Source organism: Sardina pilchardus, chromosome 3 (genome assembly GCF_963854185.1).
Source record: "Sardina pilchardus chromosome 3, fSarPil1.1, whole genome shotgun sequence".
Classification (NCBI taxonomy): domain Eukaryota; kingdom Metazoa; phylum Chordata; class Actinopteri; order Clupeiformes; family Clupeidae; genus Sardina; species Sardina pilchardus.
In genome coordinates, this window is record NC_084996.1 from 30,626,877 (window position 1) to 30,646,350 (window position 19,474).

Here is a 19,474-nt window from a genome sequence, read left to right on the forward strand (position 1 = left end):
ACACATGCCATCAACATCAAACAACCTACAGGATATTGTTCCTTGAAAAACTTCTTCCGTTTCTTTTCACGTGTAAATTTCATGGAGGTGTGCCATCAGTGGCTTCCCTCTACAGTTTGTGTTTTCATGTTGTGTTTTCATGACCCAGAGGCGAGGCTGTCGTCCAGGGCTACAGTGTGGCTCAATGCCGTCGATACCATTGATACCGGCTGAACCAGAAACGGAGGAGAGAGAGAGCTGGACAAATTCTTACCATTCCCACGATGGCAGAAAGAGTTCCCATTGGTCTAGCCGTGACAGTGTCCTCAGCATAGTCGAGGTTTTGAAGGGGAGGCATGCCATACCAGTTTGGCGAGATGGAGGAATCACAGTCTTGGCAGTGAGGTTGAACCTCAGGAGAAGATAGTGGTTGTAGTCTTGTCTCCTCACGTAGTCTGGAAGACAAACCACAGGTGTCCAGCCATAGAAAAATAGAGTGTGGCTATGATAAGAAGATGTGAGTTGGAGAGAAGGTGTTTGTTTGTTTGTTTGTTTTTTGTTGGTGTGTGTGTGTGTGTGTGTGTGTGTGTGTGTGTGTGTGTGTGAGAGAGAGAGAGAGAGAGAGAGAGAGAGAGAGAAAACCTATGCTGTGTGAGGGTATACATTCCATTTGCACTTCTATGAAAGACTGCAGTAACTGATCAATGGATATAAACTGTGGAACACTCTGATGGAAAACAATGTATTCTACAAGCACAATTCTGATAAAAAATAAAAAAAAAAAGTTTTATTATATAAGCACAACTCTGATGAAAAAGGCCTAAATCATCCTGAAAATCTTCTTTGCAGGTTTATCTTAGGACAGGCTAATCAAATTAATTCATTACCAGGATTTAGAAAACTACAGACTAAATCTAAGTTCTATCCAAACACCCCCCCCCCCCCTTACACACACACACAGTAATGTTTGGTGGCAATGATACAGTTACATGCATACATAGGCCTATACTACACAGCTTTGTACCAGCTAGCTACCATTACACTCAACACCAACTCATCTACATCCAAGCTGGGTTTGAGACTGCACTGTGCGGACACTGTGAAAAAATCTTGACTTTGGGTGGGCATGACACAATGCCCCTGCGTAGAGCCAGCCTTGCCCCCGGACCCCAGGGAGGCTTGTGCCCCAGTGCAGGTCTGGTGAAGTCTCGACTGCCCTGCTAAAAACTATTGGTCAGTAACTATTGTTTCTGCATCTTAGTGTTCTGAAGGGCTAATAAAGCTCATTGTCATTCTGCAGTTGCCATGTCTGTGGACACGTGTGTGCATCCATGTGAGTGCATATACACGCATCCTCAAACTCAAATCTGGGTCACCAATATGGTGAAGTATGCAACTATGCAAACAAAAAAGCAACAAATTGTTGACATCCTTTGTCAGCTTACTCTGTTCTTCTTCTTCTTCTTCTTTATTTTTTTGGCAGATTACAACTCTTTGGTGCATACCGCCCAGTTTACTCTGTGCGTAAAAGAGGCGTTTTAAAGAGAACGTATGGGTAGCCTATATCGGCACGTCTGTAAATGTGGGGGAGGGAGTGAAGGGATAGGGTGAGAAATAACGCTTTGGCTTTAAGTAGCCTACTTGCTGAAGTCACACCTCCGCAACCAACAGGTGAGCAACCAATCTAATTTAGTGACGTAGGTGTGCAATTTCTCACCGGGAAAGAAATTTGGTGGTTTGCAATATCAGAAGTTAGTTTCTCGGACTCACGGTAGCACAACGTCTGGATGTCTTATCAGGTAGTGTTTTTTTTTTTACTAATAGCCTATATTGCATGTCACAGCATAGCAAAAGCACACACGTTGAAATCAAGCAATTCCATAATGATGCCTCAATTAAGTGATAAAGGAGAGACTGTATTTGCGTACTGTAACTGTGTTTGAAATGATTCGCAAGTGTTTGCACCTTAATAGTTTTGGAAACTTGTGGCAACATTATCATTTGATGGATGATGTTTTTCTGAAGATGGCACATGGAACACTCATTTGGTGACAACTAGTCTAGTTAGATGGCGATGTTATCTCTACAAACTGAACTATTTGGAAACGTTTTTGCATTTTATGTTGAGTGCACCTTTTGTCTAAGACCATTACTATTGGTGTTTTTTGTTGTTGTTTGTTTTTATTCCGTTTGGGTAGTCGGCGCCACGTGTAAGCGAACATCATTTTCAACTGCAGTAGGATGCGCGGATGGATTAGGATGTTATAGTTTGTTAGACCCATGAATCTTATTTCATCGCTAAACTGAATAACAGCGTGTGCAACTCAACATTTAGCTGAGGACAACGATGAGTTTAGGTTGTATGTGGTGTGTTAACTTGTTACCTCGTGCAGCTGAAGGGATGTTAACATGTCGATACTCTTTGGAACTTCATGGGCGTGAATAACTTGTCCAGCAGGTTTGATGCGCATAGGCCTGGATGAGATTCACTCAAGTTTAGTCTTGTTCGGTTTGTTGACATGAAAATCACATTTTGAAGTCTGTTGGCCTATATGCCTATTCAGGCCTATTCTGCTCAAATAGGAGTAGTTTGTACCAACAGTGGCAGCACAATTTGAAACTGATACAGGGACAAGCCGTAATGGCTAGGTCTCATACGGACCAATTTCCGCTGCTGTGGTGTTTGTGTCTGACCAAAGCCATCGATGGCTTTGTTTCTGACGTAAGCTGAATCAACTGGTTGCAGTAGAGCGCTAATATCTTGACCTATACATCTCATTGGTTGATTTACCACAACAGTCTTGTTTGGGGGACATAAATATAATTAACATAGGAAGTGTAGCTCTCGTTTTGAAATTTCCAAATGCCTAAGATACATAATTATCATGTGACGCTAATTATTAGGCCTATGTTGATATGTAGGCTAATATCTCAGCAGCAACAGCTTTTTTGCACATCTCTATAAAATCATAATTAAGGATGTAATATAAAACTTGCAAACAGGCTGAAGGACCAGCAGATTGAAATGCTTGTCTTGTCTTTGTCTTATGTTAAGTGTGGGCTGTCTTCACATTCACAGTCTAATTTGACCATCCATATCAGACCTCTGAAGTGTGGTGTAATTTCTCATTATTCAGAGCTAGCCAGGATTGGAGCTCATCATGTCTGTAATATTAGTCTGTTGAGTCTCTTGAACTCTCTTGATCTCTTCAATATTCACTCAGTCTATTGAGACTGTAGGCCTACAATCTCTTGGATGGCATTTCACAAAGTAAGATTTGAAAATTAAGCAGATAAAAGTGGATTGATGAGCCCCATGTCTCCTTTTCTACTTTTAAATCTAAGCCACATGTTTTTTTTTTTTTTATTGTGTTTTAGTCACAGTTACTCAGGCATCCTCCTACTTGCCTTGTGATAGTAGGTTGCCCTTTGAATCAGTGGTGTGCAGTGTTGAACTGTGCTGTCTCTGGACTTAGCCGAGCTAGCCTATTGTTTACAATAGCATCAACCTTTGTTCTGTACAGAGAGGTGTGAACACCAAACTATATTGTTTCTGCTCCACATAACAAAGCAACACTTTTCAAACAACTCAACACCTTTTTTTTCCAAGTCATTTTTTTCATCAGATGGCTCTGTTGTGCCTTAGTATGAAACTTAACATTCTGTGTAGAACTCAGACTTTGGATTGACGATCGTGTTTTCAAGTGCTGAAACGTTCTTTGTCTTCTGTCAGCATCTTGTTTGGTTAGGCTGTATTCTTCCTAGTCTGTTTTTTAACTGCTGATTTAGGACATTCTCACAACACACATTTCCAGTTGCAGGAGCAACGCCCCACCAAACACACACTCTCTGGACGCACACGTACACACACAAACACCTTCTTCCTCACCACACCTCTGGTTGGGTGGACATTTTTGGCTTTTCATTCTTCTATAGTATATTACGATATGAAGGCAACACATTAAATCCACACTAATAGCATTTGAAACCCTCAGGGGGTGTCCTAATTGAAAATGTGTGGGACAGTCCAGAGTCTAGAACAAGTCCACACATTTCAGTTCTCTGGAAGTGGCAATGAAGTTTTTATCCTTCATAGCCTAAATGCCTTGTGTATAAATGATCAGATACACAGTGGCATCAGTTGTTCACCTCTACCACCCAGACAGCTGAGTCATGATAATGCCTCCATGCTACGTCCATTAAAGTGTTGTCTTTGTTTTGCATCAATCTCTGACTGGTTGGACCACATACTCCAGATGCAGATCATGAGTCGTTGACTTGGACATATTTGGACATATTTGACTCCTCCTGTGAAGCGGAGTGGCTTTACAGTGTTGACTTACAAAGCAGGGATATGCCAATTGAATACTCGTCTTTTATTCTGGCTTCGGAACAGTGTTGTGGAATGACACACCTGTCATTTTTTAAATGTATTTATACATCTTGGTTAACTCTGCTCTACATAGTCTCTCTCTTGTAAAGATGGTTGCGTTGATTTTATAAGCATTTCTGTTTCCTTGGTAACTTTGAAAAACAGAACCACCTGTTAGCAGTGGGTTCCAGACAGAATGTCATTGTGCTCATACATTTACATCCGCATTTATTAATTTGACGTTTTTATCCAAAATGACTTACAAAAATTACGAGTTACATTCAAGCTACAATTCAGAGGAGATCTTTAAGTAGCAATTAATATGGCATCAATCAGTGCTATTATATCAGAGGACAAGCATGCAGAAGTTTGAAATACTAGTGAAAGTGTAGTCAAAGGAGGAAATGGTAGAGGAGGAAAGTGCAGGGTAGATGCTGGTTATTTAATAATTTGTCTGACACTGTTATCAAATGCCACTTGCATACATCAATTTCTTCTGTGCCAGTCTCCCGTAGTGCAACTTGGGGTTAAGCTCAAGAGCATAACGGTGGTGGCAGGATTCGAACCCCTGGCCTTTGTTGCTAGCTTGCTAGCCAAGGTCCTTAACCGCCCCATGGTTATGTGTGCTATGTGCATGGTTATGTAATGTGTTAGGAGAGGAGGTACTGATCTTGATCAACCTAATCTTGAGGAACACTCAGTTAGTGTCAGCTCATTTTCTGTGGGTATGATCTATGCACATACGATTAATCATGTATGTGATCTTAAGTTATAAGTCCCTGTTCAGAAATAAATAAAGTCAGGGTGATTCCAGGGAGTTATTGAGTGGAACGTATCCAGCTATGGCATAGGAGCTGCCCTCTGTTTTGATTGGCAATGATGAATTTCTGAAAACTGCCAGTGTCCGACAGGTGAAAGACCTATGAATGTGATTTAGTGATCTATGGTAACCATGGCTTCATTGTGTTAGGAAAACAAAGCCCTGATACTCTTAGGAGGAACATTACTACTTACTCTGAGGAAACTTGATTTGTCACTAAGCCACGTACTTGGAATACTTCACAGATGTAGCATCACACATGTGGCTTCGGGAGGAGAAGTTGAGTGTTGGGAGCCTAGTTTCAGTGTCATGGTGCCGCCCAGTTCTGTCATTGTTTTGTATCCTGTGATTCCTGTCTCCTCCTTTCTTTAAGAGTAGTCAGATTCAGAGTCATCTGAGAAATCATTGTGTCTGGGGTAGCCTAAAGCAGCAGGGGGAAATTTGTCCGTCACAGGTATTTGTCAGAATTGTAGTTGTCTTTTGAATGAGTGGCATTTGGATGGATTTGTTTATTTTCGATGTTAAATGATTGTTGGTCAAAGTATGGCTTTGTTTACCCTTTGTTTGTTTAGGCTGTGGTTTTGAAAATGTGATCCTGTAATGTTCTCCTGTGAGTTTCAGTAACAAGTTTTCATTTCACCTGGTAAACCAGGTAAAGGCTTTATTGTTTTAAACTGTGTAGTTGGATCATTTGGATGAGATTACTTATGTAGTTTAATTGATTGATTCTTCATTGGACCTTAACCCATGGAGATGCATACAGTACTTGTGGTTATTTAGGAGAAGTAGGTTAATGTTCTCACAGCGTTTTGAGCTTGTTTTTCTCTCCTGTCGGAGCTCCACCATTGAAACGCACACGTAAGGTTCAGTTCTCAAACCTGAATGGCGAGACAGCAGTCAGGCTTTTAAGGACTTTCCAGTCTTATCTGATGCATGGATGTTGAAGCCCGGGTTGGCATTACAGATCAGATCTTTTTCTCAAAAGCAAAAGATTCACTATTTGTGATTTACGTCAGACCAAATGCAACAGAGTTGTTTACTTTGGTTAATGGCACTAACAGCCAAAGTTGTTCTTTGGTGTGGAACTTCTTAATTGTCTTCTTCATGCAGGTGTTTCATTGTTATTTGTCCTTATTGACACCCTCCATTTGAATGCACAGATTTCTGCTCCCTGCAATGAGAAGTAGCTGACAAGAGGATATCTACCAACCTAGAACGCCATTGTCCAATCGCAACGATGGAATACCAGGATGGAACCCTCAGCAGCAGCCAATCAGTGATCAGTGGCTCGGAGAGGTCTCCCACCGTGGCTGCATTTAGACCCTCCCACTCCAGGGAGGACAGCACAGGCACGGGCACAGGCTCCTCACGGCACTCGCGCCAGGTGGGTGGGCGCAGGGGGGGATGCCATGCGGGGCTACAAATGCACACTCTCACAAACCATAAGATGCTCGGGTAGTTAAACATCCTCCACTCCCCTCCCTCCGCGAACCCCAACATACGGCTCTGAGCGATGTTAAGTCTGTTTCAGCTGGCCTGCAATGCTGCTTTTTGAAGTGCTTCATCCTCTTGGAGGTGTGCTTGGCCGGTCCTGCTCACGATGTTTTTATCTGCCAGTCTCTCCACCTCTCCTCTCTTCTCTCTTTCCTCTCCTCTCTTCTCTCTTTCATCCATGTCTCCTCCTCTCCCCATAGAACTCCAGGGACTGGGAGATCATGAACGACATCCAGCCCATGGCCACAGTGCCTGCCCCGTCCCTGCCCGTGACTGTGCCTGGAATCTGTGAGGGTTACATGATGAAGAAGAGGAAGTACCCCCTCAAAGGCTGGCACAGGGTGGGCATGTTTGTTTATTTATTTTTTATTTTCATTTGGTGCAAGTGAGATGCCATAAAATCAAGCTGCTGTTGGTTAAAAAGAAGCCATTAATGGTGAACCTGGCAAGTCAATTCTAGTCAACTGGTCACAAGTGCCCTAAAGAGTATGCTGAGGATGATGGTGGTACTAAACAGACCCTTCCAATGTTATTTGCAAAAACCTAGTAGTGGAAGCCAAATAAACTGAGAGTGTCAAAAGATTGAGAAAATGAAAAAATGTGAGGGAAGACACATTTATTACCCTCTGTGTGTTCTATTGCACTCACATATTTTTGGTTTTGCTTGTTACAGAGGTATTTCCACCTGGAGAAAGGAATCCTGAGATACTCCAAAACCCACCATGAGGTGTGTACTCAGCAATTATGTACATGTCTAGGCAAGCAGCAATCCTGAGCGAGGAGTTATTTGTTATTGTTAAGTTCTTCTTAAAAATATATATTTGTAATGTACTTATTCTGGGGTTGATGATTTGAATGATTTCTGAACAGATTGTGAGGGGGAAGATCCATGGATCCTTGGATGTCAGTCTTGCGGTCATGTCCATCAATAAGAAGACTAAACGCATCGACCTGGATGCTGGCCACAGCATATACCACATGAAGGTACGTCAGGAGCTGGGAACGAACTAGCTGTGCAAAGCAATGAGCAGTTCTCTAAGACTTCTCTGTCCAATAGAGGCTGACCTGTGTGTGTGTGTGTGTGTGTGTGTGTGTGTGTGTGTGTGTGTCTGTATTAAAACAGGCCAAGGCTCAAGACGTGTTCTACATCTGGCTGACCAAGCTGTCCGCCCACCGCATGTACAGAAAGAACGATGCCATGAGTGCCCACCAGGAGGTGCTGCAGGCCTTCTCCTCGCGCTCCGGCACCATGTCCACCATGACCGGCGTCTCACAGAGGAGCAGGGCAATGTCCCTCATGGTGAGTGGCTGGCCTGAAGCAAGAGCAATGAACCATTACCAGCACCTTAACTAAAAACTCCTCACAATTTCATTCAGCTGAACTGGAAGAGCAAGATACACCAGGGTCATGGGTTCAATACCCAGCATACATGTGTGATCTTATCTGTTCAGAACTAGTAGTTGGCTTGAAGAAAAAGCTTCTATGTGTCTAAAAGTATTGTAATATACAGGCCTGATCGAGTTCAGGTATGGTGCCTGAATTCAGGCTTGTGCTCCGCCATGTACAAATGTCAAGACAGGCTTTTCTCTATATTGTCTTTGAATGTATTTGATCATTTCAAGCACAGATAATAATATCCTGTCTATCAGTCCTGAATATATTCAAAAGCCTTTCAACACCTCACCTCAACCTCCTAATATTGTGAATGAATGAAGGAGTTAAAGAGGACATAGAATGGATGAATTGAGTATTGCACTGTGTTCTCTGAGGTTAAAATAGTATATATTCAACTTTGATTTAAAAAAATAAACTCAATTGCAATTTTACAAGACTAATTAAAACCATATATTTAGGCTGGGTATTGAAATGGTCCGTTTGACTAAACGGCACCCTCTTTTGGCAACCCCAATTGAACTTCAATGGCTTTGCGAGGTCTGACATCACAAGCAAGCAGTTTTGCTGAGTCACCCATTTTTTAGTGTCTATTTCTAAGTTCAAGATTTTAAAATGAAGGAGGGCACAACCATGCCTCATGTTCATGATAGCTCTTTGTTTATGCACAACCTCTCATAATTCATGAAAACCAAGAAAAAAAATCTGTCACCTTTTAAAGAATTAATGCAGAACTCTCATTTCTCTTGGCCCTCATGATCCCTCCCCTCTCTCTCCTCCCCTCCCCTCTCTTTCCCCCCGCCCTCCTCCTCTCAGCTCCCTCAATACCAGAGCATGATGTCTGTTTGTTCTCCGGAGCTAGAGCGGCCCTCCCCTGCCTCGTCTGGAGTCAACAGCAAGGTGTCCGCCTGGCTCCAGCAGACCACGGAGGCGGACGCTTGTACCCAAGGTACGTTTTCCCCCTCACTTCTGCCTACGGGGCCTTGTAGTGCGGCCAATTCAGACAGCTGATTTGTATTGTAGGTGTAGTTGGTTTTGTATTGATGTATCTGTAAACGTTTTGGCAGATCTCTAAAAGTGTTTTTTTTTTTTACATTGACAGACTGAAGTTTGTTTTTAATTGTATGACACTTCCTGTCATTTTCTGATAAACATTTTACACGGAGATGCCGATAATTAGACAATGATATATTGAAGTTTGCGTCATCAAAGTGGGATTGACAACTTTTTTATGAATCAATCATTGTAGAGTTTTGAGACATGTTTGCATCTTGTGAAGCAAAGCTAGTTGTTATTGTGTGGTTGTAGATATATCTAATATGTAATATAGATCTTTAAACAGTATGTTTTATAGATATGTACATAATTACCCTTAGCTCTGCCGTCTTATGTCTTTGGTGTTCTCCGTGTTATTCTCTCTCTTGACGCTAACCTTTTGAACTTGCAGAGCTGAGCCGGTGTGAGCTGGATCTGACCGAGCTGGGTCGTCTGATCCAGCGGCTCCACTGGCTGGAGGGGGGCCTGCCCATCACCGACGCAGACCTGGAGCGACGTATTAGCATGCAGGTACGCCCAGGTCACACCTGTCACTTCAGGACTGGAAAGTCCAGTTCTGAAAAAAAAAAGGAAAATTCCTGCTCAGGCTTTCAAATCAACAATTTCAATTTGTGGGATAACTAATTGATTCTATTTGGGGGGAAAAACATCTGCTATGAGGAAGGATTTTCCTCTCTTGATGTTTCCCTCAACTTTTTAATGTTGGAACAGAGCTCAATTGTCTCCATTTCAAAACGGGCTGTGTAGCTGATGTTTAGTCTGTGAACGTCAATTATCACTCACTCATTATGTGGAGAAGGCCTTTCAGGGATTGTCCAGAAACCATTGTGTCTGAGTTGAATTCAAATCTCACCATTCTCGATTTAGCTTTTAATAGCCAGCATGGTATTTAGAGAATGGAGATGATTTTAAATGTAGCAAATTATAGGCTTAAGCCACTCACAGTGAACTGATGCGTCACAAAACCCTTTTCATGCTGGTGATGTTTATCAGTGTCTGTGTGGAACAACAGATATTTGTACCACAGCCTTCAGTTACCCTGTTGAAATAGTATATCTGCAATCTGCAACGAGAAGCTACTTGGAACTTTGGCAGGAGGATATACAGTAACACATTTTTTCTTCCTGCTCCAGAATCTCACCCTTGAAAAACCTAAGAAAAAGACGGGGAAGATCTTTGGCCACTCACGGTCTCACTCCCACACACCGGTAAGTCTGACCCGCAGTTTTGGTTGACCTCGGCACGGCAGATGTTGCTGTAATAGTGGCCTCGATGTTGTGCTTGCTCTCTCTTCCACTGTCTATTTTGGCATTATTGGGTGTTCTCAGATTGAAGATCTGGAAGTACATTAAAGTTTGGAGAAGTTCCCCAATTGAGAAACTATTTTCCTCCTAATTCTCAGCCTGACTGTTTTTGTTTGTTTGTTTGTTTGTTTGTTTGTTTGTTCCCCCCCCCCCCTCAGATGTTCTCCCCCAGTTACCTGGGCAGCACATCCCACCTGGGCGCCTCTGTTCAGTCCATCCCTGACTACGTCTACTCCCAGCTCTCCACGCCGGCTGCCATCTCGCCCGAGGGCAAGAAGCTCCAGGAGGACATCTGTGTCCTCTCCACACGAGGTAGAGTGACACCAGCCAAGTGCTGAGCTCCAAATCTCTCTGGTACCACTGGCACAGCCTGAGTAGGTGCAGGTAGATTGCAGGAGCATTTAAATAGCAACAAAAAGGGTCGCTCTACTGCACGCTGTTGACTTTTTTTTTTTTTACTCGATTTTTCAAGTATTGAGCTCTTTTAGCTTGTAGTGTCAGTCTTGCCAGGATGCTTTCTTGCTAGTAGTGCAGAGAGTAATGCTCTGAGAGGGTGGTGTCCATTTGGGACTTTGTTATGGTTACGGAAGGAAAGGTGAATCGATCATGTAAGTCACTTGGCCTCTTACTGCTGTTTGCGTACCCATGCTAGTTTCTGAAACGGATAGTCCTGGTCCTTGATTATGATTGGCTGAATCACGTTTGATGGCATTGTAAAATCCAACACAGCCCTAGTCCTAGTAGCTGTGTCTCGGCATTGCTTAGCAACCATTCTGATAGAAGAAGACTATTTATTGGTGGAAGAATGATTATCTATGACCGATCTATGTATGAGTAAGGGGACTAATACCCAGGGCTGCTACCATCGGGTCATCAGCATGTGTCCTAAGGCATATGAGCATGAGGTGTACTTTACACTCAGTGGTCGCTTGTACATCAGCACATCAAAAGGCTGTACTAACCAAAGCCATGCAATGTGGATGGTTTCTTATACAGGAATTTCCTGTGTCTTAGCTGTATTGTGTATTAGCTGCAGGACAGTGTTTTAGGCAAGTAAAAAGAAACAAGCCCATATTAATAGCACACAAATTTCCCCTATGTATTGACCTCATAGCTGAAGAAATTTAGCAAAATCAATGTATAAGCCATGGCTAATAGGTGGGGAAATTACAGTAGTCAAAAATAAAAGCTTTTAAAATCTACTATTATTTTGACTTACTTTCAGTTCCAACTCATGGCTTATACTGGTGTGGGCAATGCAGGTGGCACGGAAGGCATAATTAAACCTTGGATGCCTCTCAACATCTCTCCTCGATCCTCGAGGGGCGTTCCCACTGATCTATAACTAACACTGGATAGACTATCCCATTGTTGCCGCCCCATCATTCTTTATGTAGATCAGTGAGGACGAGGATCGAGGAAGGAAGGGAGGGTGTATAAAACGGCACATGAGAGGCACCCCTTGTGCCACAACAGAGGAAAATATGATATGGAATATTGGTCACAAGCTGTCAATTAGAATGGCGTCTGTGCCTAGTGTTTGACTTTCTGTATACCCAACCGGTCTGGTAGATTCATGCAGGAAGTGTTCATTGTACAAAGATGTCGGTTCTGCTTGAATGATGCACCCACCATTGTTTTATCCTTAAATACCTTAACCTTAACAATACATGAGTCAGCTTACTAGGAAGGAGGCACACAGTCTGATGGCTATATGAATTCCACCAATGAAAATCTCTGTTGTTAGTCACGTTGCCTTAACGCGTCCTCGAGATGAATAGATGTAATTGCCGTCAGGGCAGGTCTCTTAACTCGCATGTTCCATTTCTCTCCTGTAGTCCACTCCTCTCTGAAGTCCATCCAGAACGTCCTGAGTCTGGAGCGAGAGCGCCTGCGGCAGGCTTGGACCGGACCAGAACTGCGTCAGTCCACCTCGGACCAACTGGCCACACTCTGCTCCACCATGTCTGAGGTAGGAGCGGTCAACATCATGACAACTTTCCACTGAGTCGTTCTCTTAACATGTGAAACTATTTCAATTCCGTTATTAGGTGTTTGATAGATAGTATTGAACATCTTGTTGATTCTGCCACATAGTAACAGTAGCCAGATTATATACTACCTGTTTGCATGTAGATATCTGTGTGAAATGAGACTCTTACAAGCCTCAGAACACTGACATGTGACTCCATCCATCAAACCTCTCAGACTGGTTTAAGAATTAGTGCAACGTGGTTTCAACATTGTCTTGTTATTGTGGCGCATTCGAAGAGATGCGTTCAGTCAACGTAACTTCTCTCAACAAAAGAGAAGGCAGTGGAACATTCTTAGGGTGGATGAGTTGTTGTGTTTTTTTTTCTTCATTCTTGTGCTGTGCCTGACTGAAACTGGGAACTTGTTTGGGCTGTTTTGGGTGTACCTGTCAAGAGCAAGCTGTGTGTGTGTCAAGCTCGTTCTCGACAGTTTGGACGTGAAGAGACACAAGCACACAAATTGCTCAAAAAGGACAGGAAACCCTTGTCCTTGTTCTTGCTGGTAAATCAAAGCAGAACAAAGCCACATCATTGTTTCAACATTGTTGTTATATCAACCAAGACAATCATATGGTTGGTGTGCTATGCATTTGGCCATCTTCCCTGCGGTCACAGGGTTAAGGAAACAACAAGTTGGCTAACAAGTCAAGTTTTTTCATTCTTCTTTTCTGTCTATCTTTCATCTAATGGTTTGGTAAATTGTTGGCCTTCCGTCATAGTTCACATGATATAAGCAGCTGAGAATTTAATCGTCCTACGCCGTGGATCTTATCAGGCATTCTTCTGTGTCTGTGTGTCGTGTGTGTGTGTGTACGTGTACGTGTGTGTGTGCATGCTGGCGCATTTAGCTGGATCTGCAGGCCCGTTTAACAAAAATTCACTCCCTGTCCCTCTCCTCTGAATCGTCGGGAGAGTCCTTCTGCACTGTGCGCCAGAACCAGGTGTGTGTTTGCATCAGCCACACTCTTTAAAGAAAATGTTGTTTGCCTTGTCCAAGAAAAACTTGTCAGTCCATTAGTGTCCACCATCAACCCCTTATTTTAAGGTTCCCCTTGCCAGTGTGATATAGGTGAAAATCGTTATGGCCCTAAAGGCACTGAACAATGGCGTGTTGTAGCTTGTATACAGACTTGCAGAGAATTCTTCTACTGGCCATATTACACATCTGGACTATTAGGACAAGCAAAGAATCATTTTCTTTTAAAGAGTAGTCGGTGACCTAACTAGCTGCGTGTGTCTTCGTCTGCATGATTGTGTGCGCGTCTCTCTCTGCATGATTGTGTGTGTGTGTGTGTGTGTGTTAACCTGCACAGCTGTGTGTGTGAAGTAGCATGGGCTGCATGCATGTTCATTGATACTTCACCCTTTTCTAGATAGCATCTCTTTCTTTTTCTTCTTTAGTTTCTGAGCACTGAGAGGGCACCCCAGACTTCTGTCAGACCTGCAGCGCCACTCATTAACCTCTCTCCTCTCTTTCTCCCCCCCCCCCTCCACCCCTTTCCTCCACACCTTCACCTTTGACCCCCCCCAGTCTGCCCCGTCAGCTTCCCGTCAGCAAATGCAGCACATGCGGCAGCTCTCCGTCGCCGAATCCAACGCCGAGTATTTCGACGCCAGCGAGGTGCTCCTCGACGAGAGCTCCTCAGAGAACGAGGCCTCGGACGAGTCGGGCCTGAGCGACATCACCACCAGCAACTCCGAACCTGAAGAGGGCCACGGTGAGCTTCGGACAGCTGAGATACAGTAGTCATTCATGGAATTCAAAGAAGTTAATATTTACAAACAATACAGACGTAATGTTTTGTTGTTAAGGTTGGAATTTCATTACACTAGGCCCAAGATGTATATTTACCATGCCAAGGCATAATACAAGCATTTGCACTTTTCAATAATATCCCCTGAGAAGCAAGAGCAGCATAAATCAGAATTGCACCTCTTCACAAAGATCTATTACATTGTCTCAACACACTTTGTGTGTGTGTACATTTTTAGAGCCGTATTGTAGTCTTGAGAGTAATCGATACTATATCAAAGCATTAACAACTATCCTTTCTTTGTCTCCATATTGCACAGCGTCCGCCTCCGTTAAGTACAGGGAGAGTGTCTCCAGTGCCCCAGATGTGCCCACCACTGTGCCCAAGAACACAGGCCGCCGGACGGTCCTGCCCGCACCGTGTGCCGACAACAGCCACATTGGCATCCTCACCATTCTCTACAACAACATCGGCAAGGATCTGTCTCGCATATCCATGCCAGTGGCCCTCAACGAACCCGTCAACTTCCTGCAGAGGGTCAGTGAGGAGCTGGAGTATTCCGAGCTGCTGGACATCGCAAATCGCACGGATGACCCCTACGAGAGGATGGTAAGGTCCACACTGAAGCTTTTAGCATAGGATACGGGATGTCCTCATGAGTTTTAACCTATGTTTTTTTTTAAACCTAAGTTTTAACCAAAGACTTTTTGTTCCAATGAGTGATTAACTTCAAATCTAAAATAGGAAGATCTATAAACATTCCCTCTGAAAGCTGGGCAGAATACGAATACGAATGTGACCTAAAGCTGCATGCAGTGTTCATGTATGTTAATGGGCATCTCCATCTTTTCTCCAGGTCTACGTGGCTGCCTTCTCCATCTCTGGCTATGCCTGGGCTACCTGGAGAAGTAACTACAAGCCCTTCAACCCCGTCTTGGGCGAGACCTACGAGAACGTCAGAGACGACAGAGGCTTCCGCTACGTCAGCGAGCAGGTACATGTACATTAAACTCTGGTTTACTATGTGCATTACTCTGGTTTACTATGTGCATTACTCTCTGGTTCAGCACTGTTTTGGCCGCCTATGACCTATAAGAGTTGTGGTTAGGAGTGGCAGGCAAGTCTTATGTATGACCGTTAAATATTACTATTGGTTGTATAGGGCATTTGTGCACCATTGTGCAGTACATCATGTCAAATTTGTAAACATCATTTTTGTATCATTAGTAAAGATAACTGGGTGCCAAAAAAGAAGTGCGAGTGCTATCCGTTATTGATGAAGTGTAAAGATGGCAAAGTCCCAATTTTCAGAAGGTAAATGTTTTTTCCCCGTTTTTCCTACTGAAGGTCAGTCATCACCCTCCTCTAGCGGCGTGTCATGCGGAGTCTGAAAACTTCAGCTTCTGGCAAGGTAAGGGGAAGCCCACTGTTAGTCGCCTGACCATTACGGAATGTAGAGTTGGTTACTTTGTCCACATGTACTAAATTCACTTATCACACTATTGTCTTGAACACTCGTATTTCTCATTGTTTCCTTTTTCCTTTTTCCTTGTTCCTCCTTTCCTGTAGACCAGCGTTGGAAGAACAAATTCTGGGGCAAATCAGTAGAGATTATCTCCTGCGGAAACGTCAATGTCACCTTGCCTAAGTGAGTGCAACATATTGGTCTCCTATATGTTATTTTTTGTTATGGCAAGATGAAAGTTGCATTACTTTTAGACATAAAGCCAATGTGCAAAATACAACTTTTTCCTCATTGCATATACACTTCACATGTCCTCTCCAGGTGATAATCTATCATGCAATGTATTGTGATTTACCGTAATTTCCCAACTATTAGCTGCGGCTTATACATTGATTTTGAAAAATGTCATCAGCTATGAGGTTAATACAGGGGGGCAGTTAATAATTTGGTATTAATATGATTTTGTTTCTTTTATATTGCATTTAACACTGTCCTGCGGCTTATACACAATGCGGCTAATACACCGGAAATTGTTGCATTCCTTCTCAGGTATGGAGATCACTATGAGTGGAGCAAGGTCGTCACCTGCATCCACAACGTGTTTAGCCCCCAGCGACACTTGGAGCACTACGGAGACGTGGTGATCCGCAACAAGAACAGCGACGCGTGCACGTGCAAGATCACCTTTGTCAAGGTGAGTCCACCGCCCCAGACATGAGGATAACCAACCGGCAAATGGGTTGACATTATTCATTTAGCAGACTCTTATTCAAAGCTATTGTTGGTGTATGTTACAGGCATATTTCCATTAGTGTGTGTGCGCTTTAGTTATCCCTTGACAGACAAACCAGCCTGATGAGACACACACACACACACACACACACACACACACACACACGCGCGTTATCTAATGTTTATCTCCTCTTCCGTTGCCCACAGGCTCGCTACTGGGGTTCAGAGGGCAGTAAGAACGAGGTGCAGGGCACAGTCCTGAATGCAGCAGGCAAGGTGGTGCATCGCTTTGGTGGCTCTTGGCACGAAGGCATCTTCTGTGACACCCTGCCCAATCCACAATGCATATGGAAGCCAAGTAAGCACTGCCCTGTCACAGCTATAGACTAACTGTATGCCATATTATTCTGGTGCTGCAGGCCCATGTTGGTACTGTTGGATGCTACCCCAACTAGCTGTGGATTCTGGAATCCGTCTGGCTCCGGCCTTAGGTGCATTCAAATTTGGCAAAAAGTGGCGAACGTTTGTGGTGAAGATAGATAGATAGATAGATAGATAGATAGATACTTTATTGATCCCAGGGGGAAATTCAAGAACATATTTTCTTTGAACAGTTAAATTCGAATGATTTGGTGTTAACATTCCATTCTAAATGTAATTGTCTTGTTGCCTTCATCAAACTCTCATTCAGTTCCAGTGTATGTTCGCGGAGAACTACCCCCTCAGACTGTTTACGACTGTTTGCAAACGTTCCCCTATGTTTGCGAATTTTAATGCACCCCCCCCCCCCCCTTATTTGAGAAATTGGGATTTGAAGCTGACTATACTGTAGTTTTTTGGTGGCACTTACTGTTAAGATAAACAGATCACTGCTTTTTGGTTAACCAACCTACTTTTCCTCTATGGTGAATTCAATTCCTGTCATTTAGAAAAGGCTTACCCTGCACACAACCTCTTTAGTGTTACATAAAGCAACATTGTGAGCCAAGTCTTATTTTTTTTTCTTCTCTTCTGCAGGCCCTCAACCTGAAGACTGGCCGAAGTTCTATGGCTTCTCTCAGTATGCCAGGGAGTTAAATGAGCTCACCCCTGAGCTGGCCAAGGTGCTGCCCCCTACAGACTCTCGCTTCAGGCCGGACCAGAGGTACGCAATCACACTCCACTCAGTGTGTGTGTGTGTGTGTGGTGTGATATAGAGGTCTTGAAGTTTAGAGGTCATGAACTTTGATGTGGTGCCCTGTAGGTTTTTGCGGATGCTTTGATCGTATCTAATCACACCTTGTTTTCTCCTAGGCTCCTTGAGGAGGGGAAGTTCGCCGAGGCCGACAAGAAGAAGGATGAGGTGGAGAATAAACAGAGGGACAGAAGAAAAGAGTTGGGCAAGAAGGGCGAGGAACATATTCCCCGCTTCTTTAGGTCAGTTTATAGTAGTGAGCGTGTGTGTGGGGTGGGGGGGGAGGTGTCAATTAGCAATATGCAAGTTTTTGTGTACAACTAGTGAGCTAGCTTCCCAGGTCATGAAAAACAATCTAAACAAGACCCGTTTGGCACTGATAGATGCCAACTGGCGGGTGAGTGACCCGTGTTGATCTGTCCCTCACATCATGACCGTGTATCATCACAGTGAATTTGAGGATGATGCCAAAACTAGCTGCATGTTAAACGCATACCTCCAAAAGGTGGCAAGTTGTTGCGTAGTGTTAATTTAAATACTCATTCCATTTTTGAGCTCAGTTTGCCCAGACTTCAGTAGTGCCTGCTGTTCAAAACTGTACATCCATTCCAGCACTTCTGCCATTCTACAGCTAGTGGAACGTATGGGAAGAGTCCAGTTTCTAAAGCCTCTCAATCTCAGATTATCCCATGGATTTAGGAATCTTTCTCGTTCAACAGGCACGCGCTAACCTCTTATTGTCGTTTCTCGTAGAAAACAACTGGACGATGCTGGTCAAGAGGTGTGGGTGACCAACGGGACCTACTGGAAGGTTCGAGAAGATCCAGGTTTTGCTTACACTGATAACCTGCAGCTTTGGCCTTAACCCCGTCTGCCAAAGAATACCCCATCATTTCTCTGAAGGAATTCCGACTCCGACTCCGATGGGCACCCGTGATCCCGTGCCCAGAGTTCTGATGGGCACCAGAGACTGACCAGGCCGCGTTTTTTTGTTTCTCAGCACAAAAATGAGCCACTCTGTTCATCCGTGAGTGGGGATTGTGCCAACTGTGCCAATTGTGCCAACTTTGAGTGCATGAGGAACACACTGGTTTGCTACTCATCCACTGACACTACTGACTATGCCGATACTTCAGATGTGCCTCTGTGCTTTCGCCATCTCCGCAGATCGGAGAAATTAGAAATTTTATATGAATGTTACGTACCCTCCTTTACCCGCACACATACTTTGTGCATTGATTTTTATAACTATTGCAATTTTATGTCAGTGAAGGGGACACCTCCCAAGAGTATAAGGAGTGTGGAAATGAGATTTTTGTGTAAAAAGCAGATGTGACTTGTGTACAGATGTGGCTGTCAAAACTGAATAACAAGGTGGTGGTTGCACTGGTCAAGATATGTTCCCACTTCAATGGGATTCAAATGTATGTCTACCTACATGTTTATATCAATGGATTGTATAAAGTTAACTCTCAATGAGTTAACTTTACATTGTGGTGTGTGTGATAACACATGTATATTTTGACACTGCAGGCAGATTTGATTGTACTTGCTAGCCTAGTGTAGGATAATGCGCTTCGATTCAAAGTTAGTCTGTAAATAACACTGAACTTTCCCTGATCTGCCTTGCTTGAAGTGTGTGTGTGTGTGTGAGGTAGAGATTCTTTTTTTATGTGTTTGTGCTCAAAATGTTCTTTTTTTACTTTTGCCGTAGGTGTTGAGATTATGATATTTTTATTGATGTTTCAACAGTTATATTTTGAGGAGAAAAGATAAGCATTGTTAACATTCTTTAGATGATTTTCAAAGTGTGACTCCATGTTTATAAACTCTCTTTAGTCTGATAGAAATAAATATTAAAATGGAAGTGATAAGATCTGTCTGTCTTTCTTTAGAGA

General features: G+C 43.4%; 1 protein-coding gene across 5 annotated transcripts; it reads left to right on the forward strand.

Moving 5' to 3' along the window:
* The first annotated feature begins 1,643 nt into the window (after positions 1–1,643).
* LOC134077285 (oxysterol-binding protein-related protein 6-like) lies at positions 1,644–19,452 on the forward strand. Of its 5 annotated transcripts, none has more exons than XM_062532799.1 (22): positions 1,644–1,778; positions 6,332–6,555; positions 6,866–7,006; positions 7,339–7,392; positions 7,536–7,649; positions 7,789–7,965; positions 8,875–9,007; positions 9,506–9,624; positions 10,248–10,322; positions 10,577–10,730; positions 12,257–12,390; positions 13,300–13,392; positions 13,983–14,169; positions 14,525–14,814; positions 15,062–15,199; positions 15,553–15,616; positions 15,775–15,853; positions 16,220–16,364; positions 16,610–16,760; positions 17,420–17,546; positions 17,696–17,818; positions 18,330–19,452. In XM_062532799.1, exons 2-22 carry the CDS (start codon positions 6,409–6,411, stop codon positions 18,439–18,441), a joined length of 2,757 nt encoding a protein of 918 aa, XP_062388783.1. In that variant the 5' UTR covers positions 1,644–1,778; positions 6,332–6,408; the 3' UTR covers positions 18,442–19,452. The 5 variants fall into 5 exon arrangements, with proteins under 5 accessions (XP_062388783.1, XP_062388785.1, XP_062388781.1 ...); XM_062532797.1 differs by lacking the exon at positions 1,644–1,778 and adding an exon at positions 5,520–5,625; XM_062532801.1 differs by lacking the exon at positions 6,332–6,555 and having other exon boundaries at positions 1,677–1,778.
* Positions 19,453–19,474: the final 22 nt, after the last annotated feature.

Excerpts from the sequence above, each read along its gene's own strand:
- LOC134077285 (XM_062532799.1), top strand. The coding sequence starts at position 6,409 with ATGGAATACCAGGATGGAACCCTCAGCAGCAGCCAATCAGTGATCAGT. Across the intron at positions 7,393-7,535 it reads ACTCCAAAACCCACCATGAG|ATTGTGAGGGGGAAGATCCA; the intron begins GTGTGTACTCAG and ends ATTTCTGAACAG. Across the intron at positions 15,854-16,219 it reads GTCAATGTCACCTTGCCTAA|GTATGGAGATCACTATGAGT; the intron begins GTGAGTGCAACA and ends ATTCCTTCTCAG.